This window comes from Fistularia commersonii, chromosome 18 (genome assembly GCF_037954325.1).
Source record: "Fistularia commersonii isolate RoL2024-O1a breed Wild chromosome 18, RoL_Fcom_v1.0, whole genome shotgun sequence".
NCBI lineage: Eukaryota > Metazoa > Chordata > Actinopteri > Syngnathiformes > Fistulariidae > Fistularia > Fistularia commersonii.
Window position 1 is genome coordinate 5,605,126 of NC_141301.1, and position 23,689 is coordinate 5,628,814.

The 23,689-nt window shown below is 43.8% G+C and overlaps 1 protein-coding gene across 3 annotated transcripts; it reads right to left on the reverse strand.

Moving 5' to 3' along the window:
• Positions 1 to 5,883: 5,883 nt before the first annotated feature.
• Positions 5,884 to 20,818, reverse strand: LOC147224239 (diablo homolog, mitochondrial-like). 3 transcript variants are annotated; one of them, XM_086164829.1, is made up of 6 exons: positions 20,770 to 20,818; positions 20,192 to 20,309; positions 19,985 to 20,107; positions 16,831 to 16,941; positions 6,768 to 6,864; positions 5,884 to 6,472 (listed from the first exon to the last, which is right to left on the reverse strand). In XM_086164829.1, exons 1-6 carry the CDS (start codon positions 20,811 to 20,813, stop codon positions 6,264 to 6,266), a joined length of 702 nt encoding a protein of 233 aa, XP_086020955.1. In that variant the 5' UTR covers positions 20,814 to 20,818; the 3' UTR covers positions 5,884 to 6,263. The 3 variants fall into 3 exon arrangements, with proteins under 3 accessions (XP_086020955.1, XP_086020956.1, XP_086020957.1); XM_086164831.1 differs by having other exon boundaries at positions 6,296 to 6,431; XM_086164830.1 differs by lacking the exon at positions 16,831 to 16,941.
• Between the last annotated feature and the right edge of the window lie 2,871 nt (positions 20,819 to 23,689).

The window sequence follows — 23,689 nt, forward strand, 5'->3', positions numbered from 1 at the left end:
CACACACACACACACACACACAGAGTCGTGTCGGAGCGTCAACACTCAGAAGGGTGGCATAACACTTCTTGGACAGAGAGAATCTTAGTGACATAAGCCTTTCACTTTTGCCAGTTGGTGTTTCTGGGAGTATTGGTAGAAGTGTGTTTTTATTGCCAGTCCCACACCATGCTGATGCTGTCCTGTTGGGTTTCCCTTCCACAAGAGGGTGTAACCCTGTTACCTACTTCCTTCAGAGAGCCTTCATCAAGGAACCTGGTTTCACTAAGCGCTGCAATGTCAACATTGTAGCAGTTAAGCTCTGCTGCAATGAGTGCAGTTCTCCTCTGTGTTCTTTCACTGACTCCTTCAGTGTCCAGGAGGGTTTGTATGTTCCATGTTGCCAGTTTGAGAGGGATTATTTTCTGTTTATTTTGACCGCTGGGTGGAATGTCCCGATAGGTGCGGTTCCCCATTCACGATGTTGTGAGTGGCCCTTCCCCAATCAGGGTAAGTAGTGTGGCTCCTAAAAAGGACTGCTTAGACGCACAGGAGTCTGTCGGGAGCAGCTGCCACTCAACCACAGCTGCTAACAACCATAGATAGCCCTGTTCCGCTGGTGTGCAGGCTTCTGACTAGGAGCTTCCAGCGCATTCAGACCTGCTCCCGTCACCAGACACCCCATTGCCACCAGACTTCTACCATTTCCAGTTGCTGGTCTCACCAAGGCATAGGTGGATAACTGCACAGGAAGATTATGTAGAGTGCTGCTGGGGATGTGCGTGTCCCAGCAGCACATCTTCACTGCAGGAGGGCCTAACCCGGTGACAATGAGGGCCCAAGACAACCAGCACTCTCTAGCAGTTGCAGGGGGCTGCCGTAGCTCCGGTTTTCAGGAGTACCGCCTATCGTGTGCCTCCAGCACGATGCTTTTCTGTCAGGGTGTGCTCCCTTAGCCCTTTGTCCTTCCAGATGCACCCACAAGGCAGGGCTGCAGAGGTTAAGTACCAGGGCGTATCCACTGGGGTGGGCCTGCACACTATATCTATGGGACCCACTGCTACTCCCAGATCCCCTGCCAAGTTAGCCCGGTGCCACAAGGCCCCAGTTACCACGTGTGCCATGAGGAGGCCTGGCAGGAGTCTTGTTAATGGAGAGGCTTTGTACAGCCAGAAGAAGACTCATGTATGAGTTGCTTCTTCGATCACCACAAGGGCTATCCAGCGGCATCTCTGAAAACGAGAGGAAGCAAGCAGACAGGAAAAGGCTTGCACCGTCCCTCTATCTACTGCATTAGACGCATCACAATACACACGCACACGCACACACACACACACACACACACGTCTTCTTTTACCAAAGTAAAAGCATTTTTTAAAGTCACCAGTTCTGTAAAAATTAGAATCTAGATCCAAGGCCCATTTACTGCAAAGCTGCTAAGTTGTTTCACCCAACTGATCAAAGTCCCCTTAATGTTAGCTCACTGATTTACACAGTTACAAGCTGGATTTTAAAAAACCTCGGATAAAACTCTGTGAATGGGTGTTAAAAGTAGGTCAGACAAGGCATGTGTTGTCCAGTACCAAATGTAAGTATTTCCATCAAATGAGTAGAAGTTTATGAATTTTATATTGGAAAATAAAAAATCCAGAGTCACATATATAATTGGAGACATTTTGCCACGTGGGGGGAGGAAGTTGACAAATATATTACAACGATAACCCTGGGTTTACAAGACTGTATTATCATACATATTTATATATATATTATTATATTTCCTGACATATTCCTTGATTAACTGCCACCTATTAGAACAGTACTATAACAAAAAGTGTGATTAAACAGATACAATGCAGCACAAAAAAAGATCCAATTATGAGCTGTACTGAAATTATAAGTAAGATCCTGATTATGCAATTTATACATTATTATCCAACCTTGTTTAATTTTGGGTTCTAACAACATGAAATATTGTGATGAACAGAGAGCTAATAACTTATTTTCATGTCAGACCTGTCTGTGTGGCATAATTTAAAACAAAAAAAGAAAAAAGAAAAATCGTCAAAGAAAATCAGTTGTCAAATTCTTATTGAACTGCCCCCCAAATCTCTCAAGGAACTTCATATGCAGGGGGCAAGATTGCATTTTACATTTTTGGTTTTCAGCAGAACTAACTGTACCGGTACTTAAAACCAACATGATCATAATAAGTGTCTTGGATATTACTGAGGCATATATCATGTAGAAAATGTTAAACCAACATTAGTAATTAAAACTTTGAGTCCGCCCATGGAAGTATATGTGAAAGAAGAAAAAGACAAAATTAGGGAGATAACTTCCTGAAAGACAAAGCACCGAGTTTCAAATAATGTAACATGAACACCAGTAAGACACCACTGGCATAAAACAATAATGAACCACTTTTCTACATTGTTCGTCCTATTTAAAATAATAAAAGCTTTTAGTATCACTGATGCAGGAATCTGGCGATGTGTGCAGTAGTGTTCTTATCGGCCAATGTAGCATAAACTGCTAAAACTGCTCCATCCGCAGTCTGAAGCAAACATATTTGTTCACCCATTTTGGGACATTTATTTCTCTAATCTCCCCTTTCCTTTGAGTCAGTGCTGGCTCTGAGCCTTCATGTGGGGACAAGAACGTAGCTGCCACATAACCTGAGTTAACCAAAGTTAACCAACCCATTCTGGATTGCCATAGCTCGGCAGCACGGTCAGGTGTGATCCAAGCTGTGTCACCATTTTGTACCTCTGACCATAAACCCTTTTGTGGTTTTATATTTGCAGGGTGCTATAAATTCCCAGGAGAAATAGTGCCCTTTTCACAGATCAATCTCCCATTTTTGCATTACATTAGTAATGCAAATATTATTAGTATATATTTTTATAGTGATAATTATTAGCAGATAAATCATGTTGTATTTTATTCAGTAAAACATTTAATGATAAAAAAGACCAAAATAAACTTAAGCAAAACAGCTTGAATAAGCTTATCCTGACCAGAGAAAGAGCTAATCATGCATCCTTTCATACTTTACGGATGAATGCAGGTTTAGTTCTGCTGTTGGTTATCGAAAGTTTATGCTGTAAGAAAAAAAAAATGGCATCTGCAAGTACCATCACATTTTTTAGAAAGCAATTGAGACTGCACTGGCACCACCAACCCTGTGACCAGTGGGTGCAAATCCACACAGACTGTCTGGGACATTTGATTTTACAGACTATGAAAACAGCCTTTGTTAAACACAACATAAATCATATTGTATTTTATTCCGTAAAACATTTAGTGTTAAAAAGACCAAAATAAACTTAAGCAAAACAGCTTGAATAAGCTTATCCTGACCAAAGAAAGAGCTAATCATGCATCCTTTCATACTTTACGGATGAATGCATGTTTAGTTCTGCTGTTTTTTATCAAAAGTTTATGCTGCTGCTGCTCCAAAAAAAAAAAAGGCGTCTGCAAGTACCATCACATTTTTTTAGAAAGCAAGTGAGACTGCACCGGCACCACCAACCCTGTGACCAGTGGGTGCAAATCCACACAGACTCCCTGGGACATTTGATTTTACAGACTATGAAAACAGCCTTTGTTCAACACAACATTCCTCACTATAGCCACACTCATGAGCCACTGCCTGCACACCTCAGACTCCCACCTTCTACCCCCCTTGTAACCACACTGGTAGTTCAATCTGCTAAAGACTGACCATTTAGAGCAGGGAGAGGTCACCTTACTGCTGACGTTACATGCTGTGTGTGCAGCACCACATTGGTCTTCCCATAAATGAGCTCTACAACCCATTGCAGTACACTTTAGGGGGCATATATAGGGACAATTAAAGCACAATACCTTGCATATTGATGTACATTAAGAGTGTGTTTACACTTGAGTTCCTCAGTTATAAGATGTGTCCAAAAATTGGATATCAAATTTATATAAAGGTAATTTGTCTAAAAACTGATTACCTGTTTATTAAAAAAAAGGGGGGGGGGGGTAATCGCTAAATATCCTTTTACCTGTGCCATCTTGCAAGCTCTGCAAACTAAGGAAGGGCTTTGGTGAAACCCAAAAAACTATATCTGGCCATCGGTGTAGGTTAAACAGTTGGAAAAATATGAAATAAAATGTCTATCATAAAGATTGATTCAGTGTTTCAAACCCTGCAAAGTCATCCAAACGCTAAACTTGCTGCAATGTGTTGACATCGCCATCTGCTGGGATATTATATACAAAGCATTTGGTACTTGTCTCATATATCAACAAAATTCCTTTGCCATTTGCAATCTATATCAAGCCTCTTTCAAAAAAAGAACAATGTGCAATCATGGCAAGTCTCTTTTTTTCCTGAAAAAAAAAATACAAATGAACAGAGCCTGCACGGAGCTCTTTCTCACCTGGAGGCACCGCGAGAATTACATTCTTTATTTCTCCAGTGTCTTCATCACCATCAAGTCTCCGCTACTGCAGGACAAGCTACAGCTCATGGGTATGGATAATAACCTTACAAAGTGGATTTTGGACGACCTCACTAACCGCACACGATAAGTGAGACATGGTGGTCTGCAGCACCGGGGCCTCACAGGGGATAGTCCTGGCCCTTCCTGTTCACACTGTATATTGCAGACTTCATGCACAGTTCTGTCAACTGTCACCTGCAGATATTCTCTGATGACTCTGCCTTTGTTGGACTCATCAAGGATGAGGATGACAGGGAAGAAACTGAGCTGCCTGTGGAACTGCCTACTGCTAAACAAGGAAAAAAACGAGGAGCTGATGGTGGATTTCTGCAAGAATAGTCACAACCCAACACTGGGAAACATCCAGAGGATGACAATAAGAGAGTGGTCTCATACAAGTACCTGGGTGTTTTCTTGAACAATAAAGGACTGGTCACACAATATTGACGCTCTAAACAGGAAAGGTCAGAGGAGTTGAAGAGACTCAGGTACTTTGGAATCCGGGGGGCTCTCCTGAGGACCTTCTTCAACACTGTGGTGGCATCAGCCCTTTTCTTGGAGCAGTCTGCTGGAGTAGCAGCCTGTCAGTGGCTGACAGAAAGAGACTGGACAAACTGCTGCAGAAGGCCAGCTCTGTCCTGGGGTTTCCTGTGGACTCAGTGGGGGTGGGGGAGAGAGGATGGTAGCAAAGCTATCGGCTCTGATGGACAACATCTCCCAACACATGCAGAACATCATTCCAACACTGAGCAGCTCCTTCAGCGACAGACTCCTTCACCCCAAATGTGCAAAGGAGAGATTTTGCAGGTCCTTCCTGCCAGTTGTTGTTCAGCTGTTTAACACTTAGCTCTGCTCTCAATAGACATCTTTTCATTCACTGATTCCTTCTTTCATTCAATCACTTACTCAAGAGGCAAACGTTTTTGCACTATTTGCACTTTGTTAAATAGTGTATACATACATTGCAGTCATTTGGCAGACGCTTTTATCCAAAGCGACTTACAAAAAGTGCAATTCAGTCATCGAAGATCCAGAGTACCAGTAGTCCATAGTCAGAAGTCACCACTCTACCAAGTAGCCATCTCAAAACCATATATATACATACATGAACTTCTTCGTTTTTTATTGTTTTTTCCTTTTTGTGTGTGTGTGTGGGGGGGGCTAAGTGCGATTAGTAGTGCTTGGTGAAGAGGTATGTTTTCATACGGAAGATGGGCAGCGACCCTGACACACACACACACACACACACACACACACACACACACACACACACACACACACACACACACACACACACACACACACACACACACACACACACACACACACACACACACACACACACACACACACACACACACACACACACACACACACACACACACACACACACACACACACACACACACAGGGAGATTGCTAGCCAGAGATTTTGAGTTTTTGACTGTGCTGCCTTTATTCAACGCCAATGGTCCAATTGTTCATTGTAAATTCACAATGCAGACAGGACAAACAACAAATATTCAATGCTGCACATGGACCTGAAAATTGGAAAAAAAAACAATCCTGAAAAACACTATTTTTTTGCTCATTTCTTTTACTTCATTAGCATTATTTGTACAAAAGAGTGCATGCAAATTTGAAAGCTTTATACAACATTGAAATGAGAAAGCATGAGAGACCAGACTAAAAGGGGATTCAAAAATTCCAATCAAAAAGGGGGTTAGCAAGTTTACGGCAATTGGTATTGCTGATGTGAAAGGAGTCTATACCATGGTTGACTCCTTTCTTGACAACTGTGAATTTGTTTCAGTCCTCTCTGAGATATGCCTCTGGAACATCTTCCTCATCAATACTGTTCTCCAGAGAAGCCGCATACTGAGAAATCCTCTCAATCTCCATTACTTTAGTCTCAGACAGCTTCTTGTCTGCATCTTGGGAGATTCTCCGTGCCTCCTCCACCTGTGACTGGGCTACCTGAATGTTTGTTTGGACAGTAATAGTTGCCTGCTCAGCTCCTGTAAACATGTGGATACAAAGCCATAGCTGCTTGGAAAGTTCAGGCTTAGGCATGAATGCCATATCAATCTCAAGGTACAAATTCATTTACATTGTTTCCATTTAGATTTACACAAATAATCACTGATGACATACTGTCAAAGTGTAAAACCAGCAGTAAGAAAACAGGAAGAAGCATTACCAGCAATGTTGAGGATCTGATACCAGATTTTAAACAATCCAGCTGTTCAGTCACATTGTCAAATTGCCACACACACAGTATGCATGCACACACATGTGCTTTCTTTACACTACCTGAACTGTATGCTGCCTCAGCTGCTGTTTCACACAAATTGATGGCCCTGATCCAGGTTGACTCAAAAAGCTTGCATTTCTCTTGTCTTTCACTAACCTATCAGGAAAGAAAGAGTATTACTTATTAGTATACAAAAGGACTGAGGAAGTAAGAGCATGGGTGGCAAAATAAACCCTAATGGTGCCACAGAGGTGTTCAAGGCAGCCAAAAAGCTCAAGTCGTCAGAAGACTTTCTTAGTTTTGATACAACAGAACTGTGGGGCATTTGTCTTATAGCATTTGAACAATATAAAACATATGCAATTGATCCTGATAATATATGTATGCTTTAGGAAACTATTGAAGTGTCTAAGAATGGTGGCGGTACAGTTTTTGACTTGGTTGCTCATGAAGGTCATAGCCAGTGAGAGCATGCCTGAGGAAAAGAGAATTGTTCTAGTGTAGATTTTTTTAAGAACATGGGAGATTTGCAGAGATCTGGAAACTACAAAAGAATAAATTGATGAGTCATATGAAAAAAGCTATTGGAAGAAGTAGTGGAAGCTAGACTACAGGTAGAAGTGAGCATTTGTGAGCAGCAGTATGGTTTCATGCGAAGAAAGAATACTCCAGATACAGAGTTCTACAGATGCATTGTTTGCTCAGCTGTGTTGTGCTTTTGTAGATCTAGAAAAGCGTAGGACAGGGTGTTGAAGGAAGTATGGAGTGGCAGAGAAGTCTGTTAGAGTGGTGCAGACTGTATGACAGTGGTGAGGTGAGGAAAGGACTCTATGGTCACATTCAGTTATACATGGAGCAGAATATCAGAAAATACAACTACTGCATTTAACCAGTCATGGATAAACTATGAGCAGTAGACAGCGTCATGAGCAGCGCCATGGACTCAGTGTTTTGCTCAACAAATCTTCAACAGGCTAGAAGGAGCGTGGTAATAAAAACCAGAAATATTCAGCTGCAAGACGACTGGTCAAACCCCCCTGAGCCACGCCACCCCAAATTGGCTGTAGGTATGGCAGAGGGATGCAAGCTCTAGACCCCTTCTTTTTCGCTATGGCAATGGACATGCTGACATGTGGTAAGACAGAAATCTGTGGTGTTCGCAGATAAAATTTTGATAAGTGAGAGAAGATGGGCTAAAATCTAGGGGTACAAGTATGCCCATGAAAAGAAATGAATGATGGTTAGCTGAAGCAAGATAAAATGCATGTGTGGAAGTGAGAGGGTCCTAAATGGAAGAGTGTGCTTACAGGTAATTACCACTTGAAAAAAGAAATCTGGTGGACAAACATCGCCAGAGAAGTATTGGCGGCAGAAACTGTATTTGTTTGCAGTATGAATGAACGGGAACAGCAAAGGACTTCCAGATCAATATGGAGCGTCTGGAAAGAGGGGCAGATGGTGAAACTGCAGGTAGTACAGCCTGGCTTGTACAATGTCAACTCTCCAATCAATCACGACCCAGTGGAGATGTAAAAGGGATGATAATAACAATAATAATAATGATACATTTTATGTAAGTCAACTTATTGATGTTGAGGGTTACTTCACTTAATTTTTTTCATTTTTTTTATTTACTTTATTTTATACATCTATTTTTTTTAAATATGTTGTGCCTTAAGTACAGACTTTAACAGAAACTTGTTTCTGTATTCAACCACCATGCATTGAACAAATGGGGTTGAATCCTTTGTTCTAATGCTGCAAAATCCTTTGTGCTACAAAATCCTTTGTTCTAAGGCTGTAAAAAAACAAATTCTCACCTTCCTGCTAAATCTGGTAAACATTCCGGAGTGATGAGAGAGGAGGCCACCTACTACAGGGGGGGATTGGCATCCCAGCACAGACACCCATTGGACCACAATGAGGCACGCACACACTATGACGTCATCAACCAGTTTATAACCGGGCGTTTCAAAATGAAACAATGCTCTGACTCTTGAGTGCACAAGAGGTGGCTGTATATGGAGGCAAATAATTTTTTTTCCTCCCATCGATCTGGGCCGCGGTTCCAAGCTCGACCTCCTGACCCGACTTCCAGACCTGCAGACTGCACCCAAAGATCTCAGAGAGCTGACTACTTCTCCAGATTGCCAGCCGTCTCTCGTCCCTGGTGGTGTGCCTAGAGGACACCTCACTCCTGCCGACTACCACAACCAACGCGATCGTCATCAGGACCGGCCCTTGCGTCCCCGCAACATCGCATCACTGATCAGCTCACTACAAGATTTGGCATTTATCTGCCGAAGGGGGTTATATCCACAATAATAACAGCTGCTTATATATCACCAGATGCCAACTCCAAGCTTACTATGGCCGAACTTTACACAGCCATCAGCAAACAATACACTGCACAACCAGAGGCTGCATTTACTGGATCACGCAACGTCAACCACTCCAACCTGAGGACAGTACTTCCTAAATTCCACCAACATGTCTCCTGCCACACCAGAGGGGACAAAACCCTTGACCATGTCTACACCAACATCCCTGAAGCCTACAAAGTTACAAGACAACATATCAACACCACAATTGACAGCCATCAGAAGCTATGGATGATCAGAGAAGTGCAGCCCCTGCTGAAGGCACGCATCAGGTTATACACTAGCCCACAGCACATCCAGGGCAGACCTGAAGAGGGGCATCGAGAAGGCCAAGCACTAACACAAGCTGAAGACGGAGGAACAGTTTATCAACTCCGACCCCTGACGCATGTGGGAGGGCATTCAGGCCATCACAGACTACAAGTGCAGCAACACCTCAACAACTACCATGGACATGTCCTTCCTCAACGAACTGAATGACTTCTATGCACTCTCTAACACAAAGATGTATAAAATGCAATGAGCCATAGCAGCCCATGCAAGGCTGCTTGCCCTGATAGCATACCTGGACGTGTTCTCACAGCTTGCTCTGAGCAGCTTTCAGGAGTCTTCATGGACATCTTCAACATGTCTCTGGCCCAAGCAGTAGTACCGGCGTGCTTAAAACCACCTCTATGGTGCCAGTGCCAAGACATTCCTCTCCAAAGTGCCTGAATGAATACCAGCCAGAGGCACTAACTCCCATAGTGATGAAGTGCTTTGAGTGACTGGTCCTGGCACACCTCAAGGAATGTCTGCCCACCACACTTGACCCACACCAATTTGCTTACCATAGCAACAGGAGTACAGAGGAAGCAGGAGTGCAGAGGAAGCTGCACTGTGTACTCTCACACCTGGAAAACAAGAACACCTATGATCTAATGCTGTTTGTGGACTTCAGGTAAGTATTCAACAGCCGTCCCCTCCAAGTTAATCACAAACCTTGTGGATCTAGGAATCAATACCTCCCTCTGTAACTGGATCATGGACTTTCTAACCAACAGATGCCAACATGTCAGGTCAGACTGCAACACATCCATCTCCATCCCACTCAGCATGGGCACTCCCAAGGGATGTGTGATGAGCCCCTTCATCTACTCCCTCTTCACCCATGTCTGCAGACCTATATTTGGATCAAATTCCAACATAAAGTTTGCAGCAGTTTGTGACAATGATGAGTCTGAACACAGGGCAGGGGTAAAACACCTAGTTGCATGGTGTGCAGACAACAATCTGCTCGTCAACATCAGTAAAACCAAAGAGATCATTGTGGACTTCAGGAAAGAGGAAAGAGACACCCATGTCCCCTCCACATCAATGGCAAGGAAGTGGAACAAGTCTCCAGCTCAAAATTCCCGATTAAGGCAGCCCATTAGCGTCTCTTCTTTCTGAAGACTCTGAAAAAGAACCATCTGTCTCCTGACATCCTGTGTAACTTCTACCGCTGTGCGACAGAGAGCATCCTGACCAACTGTGTGACAGTTTGGTATGGGAATGGGTATTGGTATGGGCTCTGTCGCAAGGCACTACAGAGGGTGGCGAAATCCACCCAACATGTAACAGGCACTCAGCTTCCTGCTATAGAGGATGTTTACAAGAACAGAAGCCTGCGTCAGGCGCGCAGCATTCTTAGAGACTCCTCTCATGTAGCTAACACACTTCTAGCTCTTCCCTTCCAAAAGGCGTTTCAGGACCCTGCAGACCAAAACCAGCAGGCTCAGGAATGGTCACCCACTGAACTCTGTCCATAGGTGATCTTCACCACCTTCTTATTCTTTTATCCTCACCAGCAGCTGTTCACTGCACTCCTCTATGCTCTCTAGCAATCTCCATTTCTTATAGCTGTATAACTAGATATAGCATATTATCTTCAATAGCATCTGACAGCTGCTCATCTGGTTATCCCTTCTGTAGAGCAACTGTATAAGACATTTATAGTTTAATCCATATATTGCCATCTGTTAATCATACTAATCACTACCGATTTGCACAAATGTCTGCCATACTTGCACTAGCTGAGAAAAAAAAAGAAGGAAAATTGCATTTATTCTTCAATATTGCATTTATACTGCACGTTCTATACATATACACTTTTGCTTTCTGCACTTTCTGCACTTTCTTTCTGCATTTTGTTACTCTGTATCCTTACAGGTATAATGACAATGACGTTGAATCTAATCTAGTCTAATCCATGGTAAAAAAAAATTCTAAAACCAAATATGGCAATAAAACCTGACAATCCCATACCAGATCTGTCGTGGCCGGGGTTAACGAAAACCACCAGAAGTACAGATGACTTACAAGGTATCAGCGGAAATTGGGCTACTGTGTGCCGAAGAAGGAGAGGAAGAAGCCGTGTTCAGAAGCAGAGAGAAAAGAGGAATGACTGGGACCGAGAGCAGGGACTTTGAATATTGGGACAACGACAGGAGAAGGCAGAGAGTTGGTGACATGATGCAGAGAAGGAAGGTAGATATACTGTGTGAGCAGGAAACCAGGTGGAAAGGTGGTAAGGCTAGAAACTCAGGAGCAGGCTTTAAGTTGTACTATCATGGTACTGACAAGAAGAGAAATGGAGTAGGAGTTATCTTGAAGGAGGACTTTGGTAGGAACGCTCTGGAGGTGAAAAGAATGTCAGACAGACTTTTGAGTCTGAAATTGGAAATTGTAGGTGTGATGCTCAATGTTGTTAGTGGCTATGCCCCGCAGGTGGGATGGGAGTTTGAGGAGAAGGGGAAGTTCTGGGATGTGCTAGATGAAGTGACACAGAATATCCCCAGAGATGAGAGAGTGGTAATTGGTGCAGACTTCAATGGGCATGTTGGTGCAGTCAATAAAGGGGATGAAGTAGTGATTGACAGATTTGATATACAGGATAGGAATGCAGAAGTACAGATGGTGGTAGACTGCAAAAAATGATGGAAATGGCTGTAGTGAACACTTATTTCCAGAGAAGACAGGAACATAGGGTAACTTATAAGAGCGGAGGTAGGAGCACGCAGGTACACTGCACCTTGTATAGATGAGGTAACTTGAAAGAGATCAGTGACTGCAAAGCAGTTGTAGGTGAGAGTGTAGCCAGACAGCATAGCATGCTGGTTTGTAGGATTACTCTGGTGACAAGGAAGATCAAGAAGACAAAGGCACAGCAGAGGACAAAGTGGTGGAAGCTGAAAAGGGAGGAGTGTTGTATGGTTTTCAGGGGAGAGTTGAGAAAGGCTCTGGGTGGTCTGGGAGAGCTTCTAGATGATTCAACAACCACAGTTCATTTTATCAGGGAGACAGGTGAGAGAGTACTTGGTGTGTCATCTGGAAAGAAAATAGATGGAGTATATACAGAGAAAGCGGTTAGCAAAGAAGAAGTGGTACACTTAGAGGACTGAAGAGAACGGACAGGAGTACAGGAAGATACAACATAAGGTAAAGATAGAGGTAGCAAAGGCAAAACAAAGGGTGTACGATGACTTGTATGCTCAGTTGGACAGTAAGGAGGGGGAGAATGATCTATACAGGGTGGTCAAACTGGTCTGAAAGAAATAACAATGGAAAGGAAGTACAACACGTCTCGGTGACTAGGGATAGAGCGGGAAATGTATTGACAGATGCTAGAAGAGTAATGGGGAGATGGAAACAGTACTTTGAAGAGCTGATGAATGTGGAAAATGAAAGAAAGGCAAGGGTAGAAGAGGTGACTATTGTAGACCACAAAGTGAAGTGAGGAAAGCATTGAAGAGGATGAAAAGTGGAAAGGCAGTTGGTCCTTATTAAATACCTGTAGAGGTGTGGAAGTCTAGGAGAGGCAGCGGTAGAGTTTCTGGCTAGATTATTCAACAGGATCTTAGAGAGTGAGAAGATGGCTGAAGAATGGAGAAGAAGTGTGTTGGTGCCTATTTTTCAGAAAGAGGGGGATGTGCAGAATTGGGGTAACTATAAGTTGGATAAAGTTGATGAGCTATAGAATGACTTTATGGGAAAGAGTAGTGGAAACTAGACAGTGAGCAGAATTCATTTGTGCATTATTGATGCAGTAGGTCAGAGGGAGCTGAATTGCACTTTTGTAGACCTATAAAAAACATATGACAGGGTGCCAAGAGAGGAAGTCTAACGTGGCAGAGAAGTATGTTAGACTGGTACAGGACATATATGCTAGCTGTGAGGTGTTCTGTAGGCGTAACAGTGAAGTTCAAGGTGGAGTTCATGAGGGATCAGCTCTGTGCCCATTCTTGTTTCCACACTCTCCGTTGCTCTGGACTGTTGACCCTAAGTACCTGAAATCCTCCAGCTTCTTGATCTCCACTCCCCGTAGCCTCACCGTTCCACCCGAGTTCCTCTCATTCACACACATATATTCTGTCTTGCCGCGACTAACTTTCATTCCTCTCCTTTCCAGAGCATACCTCCACCTCTCTAGATTTTCCTCTACCTGTTGTCTGCTCTCACTACAGATCACAATGTCATCCGCAAACATCATGGTCCATGGGGATTCCTGTCTAACCTCATCTGTCAGCCTGTCCATCACCATTGTAAAGAAAAAGGGGCTCAGAGCTGATCCCTGATGGAGTCCCACCTCCACCTTGAACTTCCCTGTTACCCCTACAGCACACCGTATCAGTGTCTCACAGCTAGCATACATGTCCTGCATCAGTCTAACATGCTTCTCTGCCACTCCAGACTTCCTCATACAATACCAGAGCTCCTCTCTTGGCACCCTGTCATATGCTTTTTCTAGGTCTACAAAAACACAATGCAGCTCCCTCTGGCCTTCTCTGTACTTTTCTATTGGCATTCTCAACGCAAATACTGCATCTGTAGTACTCTTTCTAGGCATAAAGCCATACTGCTGTTCACAGATGCTGACTTCTGCTCTCGGTCTAGTTTCCACTGCTCTTTCCCATAACTTCATTGTATGGCTCATCAACTTTATCCCTCTGTAGTTGCCACACTTCTGCACATCCCCTTTATTCTTAGAAATAGGCACCATCACACTTTGTCTCCATTCTTCAAGCATCTTCTCACTCTCTAAGATCCTGTTGAATAATCTAGTCAGAAAATCTACCGCTGCCTCTCCTAGACACTTCCACACCTGCACAGGTATATCATCAGGACCAACTGCTTTTCCACTCTTCATCCTCTTCAATGCCTTCCTTACTTCACTTTTACTAATTTGTGCTACTTTGTGGTCTACAATAATCACCTCTTCTACCGTTGCCTCTCTTTCATTTTCCACATTCATCAGCTCTTCAAAGTACTCTTTCCATCTTCCCATCACACTTCTCGCATCTGTCAATACATTCCCCTCTCTGTCCTTAATCACCCGGACCTGTTGTACATCCTTTCCATCTTTATCTCTCTGTTTCGCCAACCTGTATAGATCATTCTCACCCTCCTTACTATCCGAGCATACGAGTCATCATACGACCTTTGTTTTGCCTTTGCTACCTCTATCTTTACCTTTCGCCGCATCTCCCTGAACTCCTGTCTGTTCTCTTCAGTCCTCTCAGTATCCCACTTCTTCTTCGCGAACCGCTTTCTCTGTATACACTCCTGCACTTCCTCATTCCACCACCAAGTCTCCTTATCTGCTTTCCTTCCAGATGACAAACCAAGTACTCCTCTACCTGTCTCCCTGATAACACTAGCTGTTGTTGTCCAATCATCTGGAAGCTCACCCTGACCACCAAGACCCTTTCTCAACTCCTCCCTGAAAACAATGCAACACTCCTTCCTTTTCAGCTTCCACCACTTTGTCCTCTGCTATGCCTTTGTCCTCTTCATCTTCCTTGTCACCAGAGTCATCCTACAAACCACCATCCTGTGCTGTCTGGCTACACTCTCACCTACAACTACTTTGCAGTCAGTGATCTCTTTCAGGTTACCTCGTCTATACAAGATGTAGTCTACGTGCGTGCTCCTACCTCTGCTCTTATAAGTTACCCTATGTTCGTGTTTTTTCTGGAAAAAGGTATTCACTACAGCCATTTCAATCCTTTTTGCAAAATCTACCACCATCTGTCCCTCTGCATTCCTATCCTGGATACCAAATCTGCCCATCACTTCTTCATCCCACTTCTTCATCCCCTCTATTGCCTTCACCAACATGTCCATTGAAGTCTGCACCAATTACCACTCTCTCATTTCTGGGTATATTCTGCATCGCTTCATCTAACTCATTTCAGAACTTCTCCTTCTCTTCAGGTTCACATCCCACCTGCGGGGCATAGCCACTAACAACATTGAGCATCACACCTTCAATTTCCAATTTCAGACTCATAAGTCTATCTGACATTCTTTTCACCTCTAGGACATTCCTAACAAACACCTCCTTCAAGATAACTCCTACTCCATTTCTCTTCTTGTCAGTACCATGATAGTACAACTTAAAGCCTGCTCCTAAGCTTCTAGCCTTACTACCTTTCCACCTGGTCTCCTGGACACACAGTATATCCACCTTCCTTCTCTGCATCATGTCGACCAACTCTACCTTTTCCTCTCATAGTCCCAATATTCAAAGTCCCTGCTCTCAGTCCCAGGCTCTTTCCTTTCCTCCTCTCTCTCGGCTTCCGAACACGCACTCCTCCTCTTCTTCTTGTTCTTGTTCTTCGACCCACAGTAGCCCAATTTCCATTAGTACCCTGTAGGTTATCAGTACCAATGGCGGTCGTTGTTAACCCGTCCGCGACCGATCCAGTATGGTATAGTTTTGGTTGACTCGCATGTTTGGTTTTGGCAAAAGTTTTACGGCGGATGCCCTTCCTGACGCAACCCTCTGCATTTTTCCGGGCTTGGGACCGGCATAGGGAGACACTTCTCCGTGTCCCCCCAAGTCAGGCTTGGAGAGACACAGGCCAGTGCCGCCCTGTGGCTGCATTAGCAAGGGAGAGTGTGTAAAAGAGCTAAAGGAACGGGTTCAAGCAGGTTGGAATGTGTGGAGAAAAGTGTCAACATATCGTGGGGTACTATGTGATAGAAAATTATCAGCCCAAAAGAAAGGAAAGGTATAACAGGCAGTGGTGAGGCCAGGGTTGCTGTATGGTCTCGAAATAGTGACAATGATGAAAAGACAGGAGGTAGAGCTGGGGGTCACAGAGATGTTGCGAGGTTCTCTTTAGAAGAGATGAGGTTGGATCGGCTCAGGAATGAGTCTATCAGAGGAACAGCACAGGTTAGATGTTTTGGAGAGAAGATCAGAAAAGCCTGACTGAGATGGTTCGGTCATGTACAAAGGAGGGATAGTGAAAATATTGGTAGACGGATGCTGGAATTGGAGCTGCCAGGCAGGAGGAGGACCAGGTCTAGGGGAAGACCAAAGAAAAATTTATGGACGTAGTGAGAGAGGATATTAAGTTAGTTGATGTCAGAGAGGATGATGCAGAGATTAGGGTTAGAAGGTTAAAGGTTGATTTGCTGTGGCAACCCCTGAAGGGTAAAGCCAAAAGGAGAAGAAGGTGTGAGACAAACAGTCTTTGTAAAATCTATGTCTCAGCTTTTTAAGACTATGCTAAGATGTAAACTCTAAAAACTAGTCTTAAGATGTGAACTGGTGCGAGTTTGAGTCTTTAAAACCCTTGCTCTTTAGATATAAGCCCAGCATAAGATGCATAAAAAATGAATTATAAGTGATGAGATTTTTTCACTTCACCTTTCTCTTTGAGCTAAGAACTATTGAAAAACAACTTCTCGAAAGACAGTTCGTCAGGCTAACCTCTGCTCGTTGGCCAATGATCAGCTGCCAGATGGAGTCCTCCTCTGGTGGGGTCAGTTTTCCCATGGAGGATATATAGTGGCTTTGTAGAGCGATTAGTGTGTGCACAGCCTGTTATTAAACAAAAAAAAATACACATTTAAAAATCAAATTATCTATAAGGAAGTGAACATTTTTCAAAGCATTGTTCACAATTTTATCACAATCATAATCACTACAATTATCTTTTGATATGGAGGCTAGCTTTATTAGTTTTGTAGTAAAAATGGGAAATCATGAGTTTAAGGAGGGGGCCAAACAAGAGTGGGTGTACCCCCTTTTCAGGATACCGGAAGAAAAAGCCACATTGAATAACAACAGGACCACAACCCTGCTTTTCCAAACCCATATGCCACAACAACCCGTCAGAAGGATATTTCAGATCTATGAAAAAAAATTCAATTTCCTTCAAAAATGTTTTTCTGTTTTGTTCCCACAGTTTAATGATTGAGCTCCATTATGTAGAGTGAAGCATTGAAAGAGATAGACAGTTTTATAGTGACAAATTCAATACAATCTCCCATGACAACAGGAGAGCTATCATTTTCCACAGTATAAGTATGAAGATACCTGTTTGATGTTTTATAATAATAATGAAACTAACTTTAAAATTGTCAGATGGTGAAACAAATAGTCTCTTAAGTTTTCTTTATGTTGATTTCAAAAGCAGTATCACTTAACCCCTTTTTCTACTCCATGTCTACTCGACAGATGCACTCTATTCACAGATGCACTCTACAGGAAGGGTCAGAGCTCACAGATGCACTCTACAGGAAGGGTCAGAGCAGGATGTTCGTCCTGAAGAGACGGAGGTCATTTGGCATCTGTAGTGGGCTCCTCAAGGCCTTCTACCAGTCTATGTTAGCCAGCGCACTCCTATTGCCTATAGTGACCTGGTGGGGCGGTGCCAGGACCGGTGAGGTCAACAGGCTCAAAAAGCTCGTGAGGAAAGCCCACTCGTTGGTAGGACTGAACCTGGACCATCTCCAATCGGTGGCAGTAGGGAGGGTGAAGGACAAACTGGGAGCTATCTTGGACAATCCTTCCAACCCCTGCATGACGAGGTGTGGCTGATGGCAACGGTTCATCCCACCCCAATGCAGAACTGAACACTTTAGACACTCCTTTTTGCCCACGGCCATCAGATTGTATAACAGCAGTCTGGGCGGCAAACAACTCTGACCAGCCAGAGGTGCATCTGTGCTACCACTACCTAACTCCATTCACTACCTCGCCCATTCATTCATGTGTAACACCCTAACTGTTGTCTTTTTTTATCCTGTTGGTCTCAGCCCACTTGCTTCCTGCCTATTATTTATTTCATTCTCACTCTGTTTATGCTGTCCTTTAGTTTTGGTTGTCTACGTTCCCCCTTACTGTCTTCCTTGATGTTGCTGCTGCTGTTCCTCTCTCTGCTGTCTATTTATTAATCGTTTGGTTTTTCTAATTGTCTCTCTAGTTCAGGGGTGTCAAACATACGGCCCGCGGGCCAGAACCGGCCCGCAAGGAGGTTCAATCAGACCCACAGAATAATTTGATAGTGAAAAAAAATGCATAAAAGACAAGGATTTATTTTTTTTAATTAAATGCAATTCGAGAATTTTCTGCTCGGGAGCGCACTATTTTGGTCAGAGCAGAAGACAAGCCGCATCACTGAGAGACCAATCAGCAGACGTTATCAATGCGCCATTTGCTGCTTGTTACGACGTTGTTTCGTCCCTGTTCTCTACCTCCCCGCTACTCCCTCATTAGCCAAAATGTCGTTATCAAAACAGAGAAAAATAGATAAAGAGTGTAGAATTTTCAAAGAAAAATTGACTATGTCCTACTTCCTTACGGAGATGCACGGAAAACCTTTGAGCTTGGTGTGTTTGCAACAAGTTTCAGTATTTAAGGAATATATTATTCGGCGCCACTACGAGACTCATCACAGCGAAAAATATAACAGCTTGCAAGGACAACTGAGATGAGATAAGATCAACTAATTGCTGGCGGGTCTGAGGAAACAGCAGTCCACTTTCACTGATAGCCGAGAAATCAGTGAAGCAGCAGTAAAAGCCAGCTACCTAATTGCTAGTGAAAATGAGCAATTTAATGTTAGTCACCAGCTTCACTACAAAAGAGTATGGTGGAATTCTACTGTTCACGCAACTCCATACATTTTCAGTATGTATTGTATATGTATACATGTTTCATGGATGAAGTTCACACATTTACAGGACAGGTGAATACTTTCTTCTTTACACATTTTAGAACACTCTCTTTAATTTGTAAGGTGTAGGTAGGGATTCAATTTAAATTTCATATGCACATGTGTAAATGGTTTAAAAATCTCTTTCTTTATAAGTAAAGTCCATTACTATATTTTTCAATACCATTTACCAATGTTAAAAGTTTTGTGCCTTTGTACGATCAGTGGGATCAGTTGCAATGCATCCATGTAAATAATAAAAGTAAAAAACACGTTTATCTAAGGAAATATCAGGTGTTTCATGAAATTTTTTATAGAAGGATTGTTCAGTAATTCCAAGATTTTCCTAATGTCCTTGTACTTCTTTACACCAAAACAAAGGAAAGACATGATATTTTGGTTATTTATTGCTGAGTATGCTATCATTCTAATGGTCCGGCCCGCTTGACATCTACCTAAACTGTATGTGGCCCGCGATGAGAAATGAGTTTGACACCCCTGCTCTAGTTTTATCTATACTCATATTGATTTGATGCTTATAATCTGTTACACTGCTGTGAAAAAAGAATTTCCCCGATGGGTATCAATAAAGTTTATCTTATCTTATCATATCTTATTTTGGTGTAACTTAACTGCTTCTTCTATGCCTTTTGGCTGTTTCCTTCAAGGGTCACCACAGCAAATCATCTGTCTGAGCTTCTCAACAGAAATATTAAGTCATAACAGTCGCATCAAAATACTTGGAATGTATTGATTTGGTAAGTCTGTATGACAATCGTCAGTATACAGAGCAAAAAGCATGGCTATACTAACACAGCCCTGAGGGCCCCAACATTAGTTATGGTAGTAGATGAAAGGCCTTGTCAACTGTGGTAATCTGAACAATAGTAGCCTCAGCATTCAAAGTAAAACTGGTTAAGGTACCTTTGAATAATCTGTGATGGCCTCAATGAGTGCCAAAGTGCTCTGAGAGAGAAAGGTGCTTGAACTGTCCGTGACAAGAGAGGCTGCTCGTTTGATCAGAGATTCATGAGAGAGACTTTGAATCTGCAGAGAAAAATATACAAGCTTAGTTTCCAAAGACCAGTTGTAGAGGCCAAGTACAACCATCATGGTAACTGACAGACACACCTGTGTAAACGGAACGGCACACAGTCCCCCGCCCACTGTAAGGCACGCCACAGTGCGGTAAACAGTACATCTCCATTTACAAACTTTACCGCTGATAAACAGGAAACGACTGGAACTCCTGCAATGAACCAAATAAAAATATACCGATTTAGTATAGTACCAATTTAATATAGTTTGCGATCATTTAAATTATAATCTGTTTTTACCCAGCATATTTTTTATTCATTACTGTTGTTGAAAACCTGCAGTTATGTGAACAATTGGGTTGTGCTCAGGCTTTGTCATAAGTAAGCATACAAAGCTTTTAAGACCAAAATTATTGCTTGCCTGACAGAACTTTAATATCACAGTTCGGTAGGTACGGTATCTGGGTCTGTATACATTTTGAACTTTCAACAAAGAAAGGAGACAAATGTGGGGACCGCTCAGGCAACAATCAGTTGAATTTGAAGCAAAATAAAACCTGGTCTATCACCAATGTAACAGAAACTTATTGAAAAAAACCGTAATATAATATTGCATCAAAAATAATCATTAAGTAATGCTGCAGTGGTGATGTTTAAATAAAACAGTCTTACCGTAGGGCGCCGAGAAAAGTACCGCCCCTCCGCAGCGCTGCCATGTTGGTTCGTCACAATAAGATGTCCTCCTATGAGATCAAAGGTTCCTCTCTGACATTTTTGTCGCAGCTGTTGGTGGTGGTGGTCTTCTACTAATCCTTCTTCTTCATTGAGAGCGGGAGTGCGTACTGAATAGCAAGTGACTGCAATTTGGATGAAAGTGTTCATTTTCTACCTTTTTAGCCTTGCATGGTATGCCATAATTGTGTTTGTAGTTTGGTTGTGTATTTCTTGTGGGTTGTTGTGTTGTTTGTTCTGCCAACCAGAGTGGTTGCCACTAGACCCGAACATTTCTTGATTGATTCCCGGCTCCCTACCCTGTCAAGACATTGTTGAGCAAGATGCTGGACCTCTACCTGCCCCATTGGCACTTCTGACCCAGGGGGTCTCTCTCTCAGCACTAACGGTTAGCCTGAGGGTGCACTCCCTTGTTATGGTAACAGCAAAGGTTAGTGTCACACATCGAACACAACATTTTTCAACCATGAAGTTCATGGAGAGCCAAGAAAAACTCCCAACAGCGATCATCACCATCATTCGCAAAGGATTCTGGGGGTTCCACTGGCCACTGGCTTCTGGCCCCACGCTACATAGCCCCCACAAAGCAGGTTAGCTATCCCAGCATCCTTAACATTCATTACAATGTCTTAAAAGCGAGTTTGGCTCCTACAGTGGACTTACGGCCCCTCTCCCGAGCAGGCTCAGAAGGGGGGCTGGTCTCTGGTGGCCAGTATCCAAACTTGCCCTCTGGTTGGAGAAGGGGTTGGTACGGGGCAAGTCTGTCTCTGTGCAGGACTACCAAGCGACTCCTTTGCATTAGTCTCACCTTATACACAACATCTGACAGTTTTTCAAAAACAGTACACGGCCCAACCCAGTGGCTCATCAGCTCGGGAGAGAGGCCCTTTTTCCTCACCGGGCTTTAGACCCACACCTCGGACCTGAGAGCGAAATACTCTCCACAACAGTGGATGTCATAGGCCCGTTTCTGTTTGGACCTGGCCTCTGTGAGTGCTTGCCTGGTTAACTCCTGCCCCCCCTTGAGTCGTTCTCGGAGATGGTCTGCTGGTCAGGCGGAGGCCCAACGGCCAAGTCCACAGGCGTGTGTAGCTCCCTCCCAAACATAAGTGCCGCAGGGGTGCACTCAGTGGACTCCTGGACTGCTGACCGATAAGCCCACAGGACCAGTGGTAAGTATAGATCCCAATCTCGCTGCTGCTGACCGGTCAGAATCACCAGTTGAGTGGCCAGGGGTTGATTAAACCACTCAACGAGCCTGCCACTCTGAGGGTGTAGTGATGTTGCCCGGGTTTTCTTGATCCATGTATCGTCAGGGCTGATCCTCACATTGCCATCTTCCAAGCCGCTGATCTTAAACCTCCGGGCCTCAATACTCCTGCAGGGCCATCTGAAGTTCTGGTGGGAGTGTCATATCCTCCATTTCTCCGAACATGGTTGTCATTTTGCAATCCCACTTCTGACACCAATGTGGCGAGCTGGGGTTAAGCAAAGTAACAAATTGGAGCAGGGATAAATTGCTCCGTAGAAGATGGCTTTAATTTAACAGTCAGCGAACAGTGGAAACCCAGGGGGTGTCTCTCAGCACAGCCTGAGGGTGCACTCCCTCATTATGGTAACTAATGAGGCACAGGTTAGTGTCACATATCGAACACAACATTTTACAATCATTCATCCATGGAGTTCTTCAACATAGAACCAAGAGAAGCTCCCAACAGTCATCATCATCATCATCATTCGCAAAGGATTCTGGGGTTCCGCTGGCCAGTCCCTGCCCCACCCAACAATACTTTAAAACTGATTATTTTCAATCCAGTCTTTTAAGTTACCTTTATATCCAAAACAAAGTCAATGCAAGAAAGCAAGACTGTGACATCGAGTTTTATCGCATTGAGAAGTCCAGTGAGTTGAGCGCATTTTTGTCCTCTCCTAAATCAGCCCTTGCTAGCAGGGAGATTAACATTTAGCTTACTGACAAGAAGGATTCCTATTAAACGAGTTAGAATAGATGTGAATTGTCTGATTAGTTATCACAGTTACAAATGCACTTAGTGTTTGAGGGTAACGTTAATATTCTAATTCACTTTGGTACCCTATGTCATTGTGTTTGTCTGATTAGAGGTAGCAAATGCTCTTGTTCGCTGGTGCTGCATAATAGCACCCCCTCTGCTGCCACCCGACCGTGGTGGAGGGGTTTGCATGTCCCACTGATCCTAGGAGCTATGATGTTGGGGGGCTTTACGCCCCTGGAAGGGTCACCAAAGGCAAACAGGTCTCAGGTGAGGGACCAGACTAAGTGTGGTTCAGAAGACCTCCCATGAAGAAGACAATCATTGGAACCAGTTTTTCTTTTTTCCCGGACACGGGTCACCCCCCCACCCCCTTTAGCCAGGCCCGAGCACCGGGTACAGTGGCAAGCACCTGGTGGCGGGGTCTACTCATGGGGCTCAGCTGGGCACAGCCTGGAGGAGCAACATGGATCCTTCTTCCCCTGGACTTACCACCCACAAGAAGGGCTTAGGGGGTTGGAAGTAGTGTGATCTGAGCGGTAGCCAGAGCCAGGGACCTCAGCGGTCTGATCCTTGGCTGCAGAAGGAGGCTCTTGGAACATGGAATGTCACCTCCCTGGGGGAGAAGGTGCCCAACCTGGTGTGCAAGGCTGGGATTCCAACTCGATATAGTTGGACTCATCTCTTGAGAGGGGCTGGATTTTTTTTTTTTTATTCTGGAGTTGCCCCTAGTGGGAGGTGCCAGATACGCGTGCCATTTTGATTGCTCCCTGTTTCGACGCCTGCACATTGGGGTTCAACCCGGAGGAAGAGAGGGTAGCCTCCCTCCGCCTTCAGGTGGGGGGACAGGT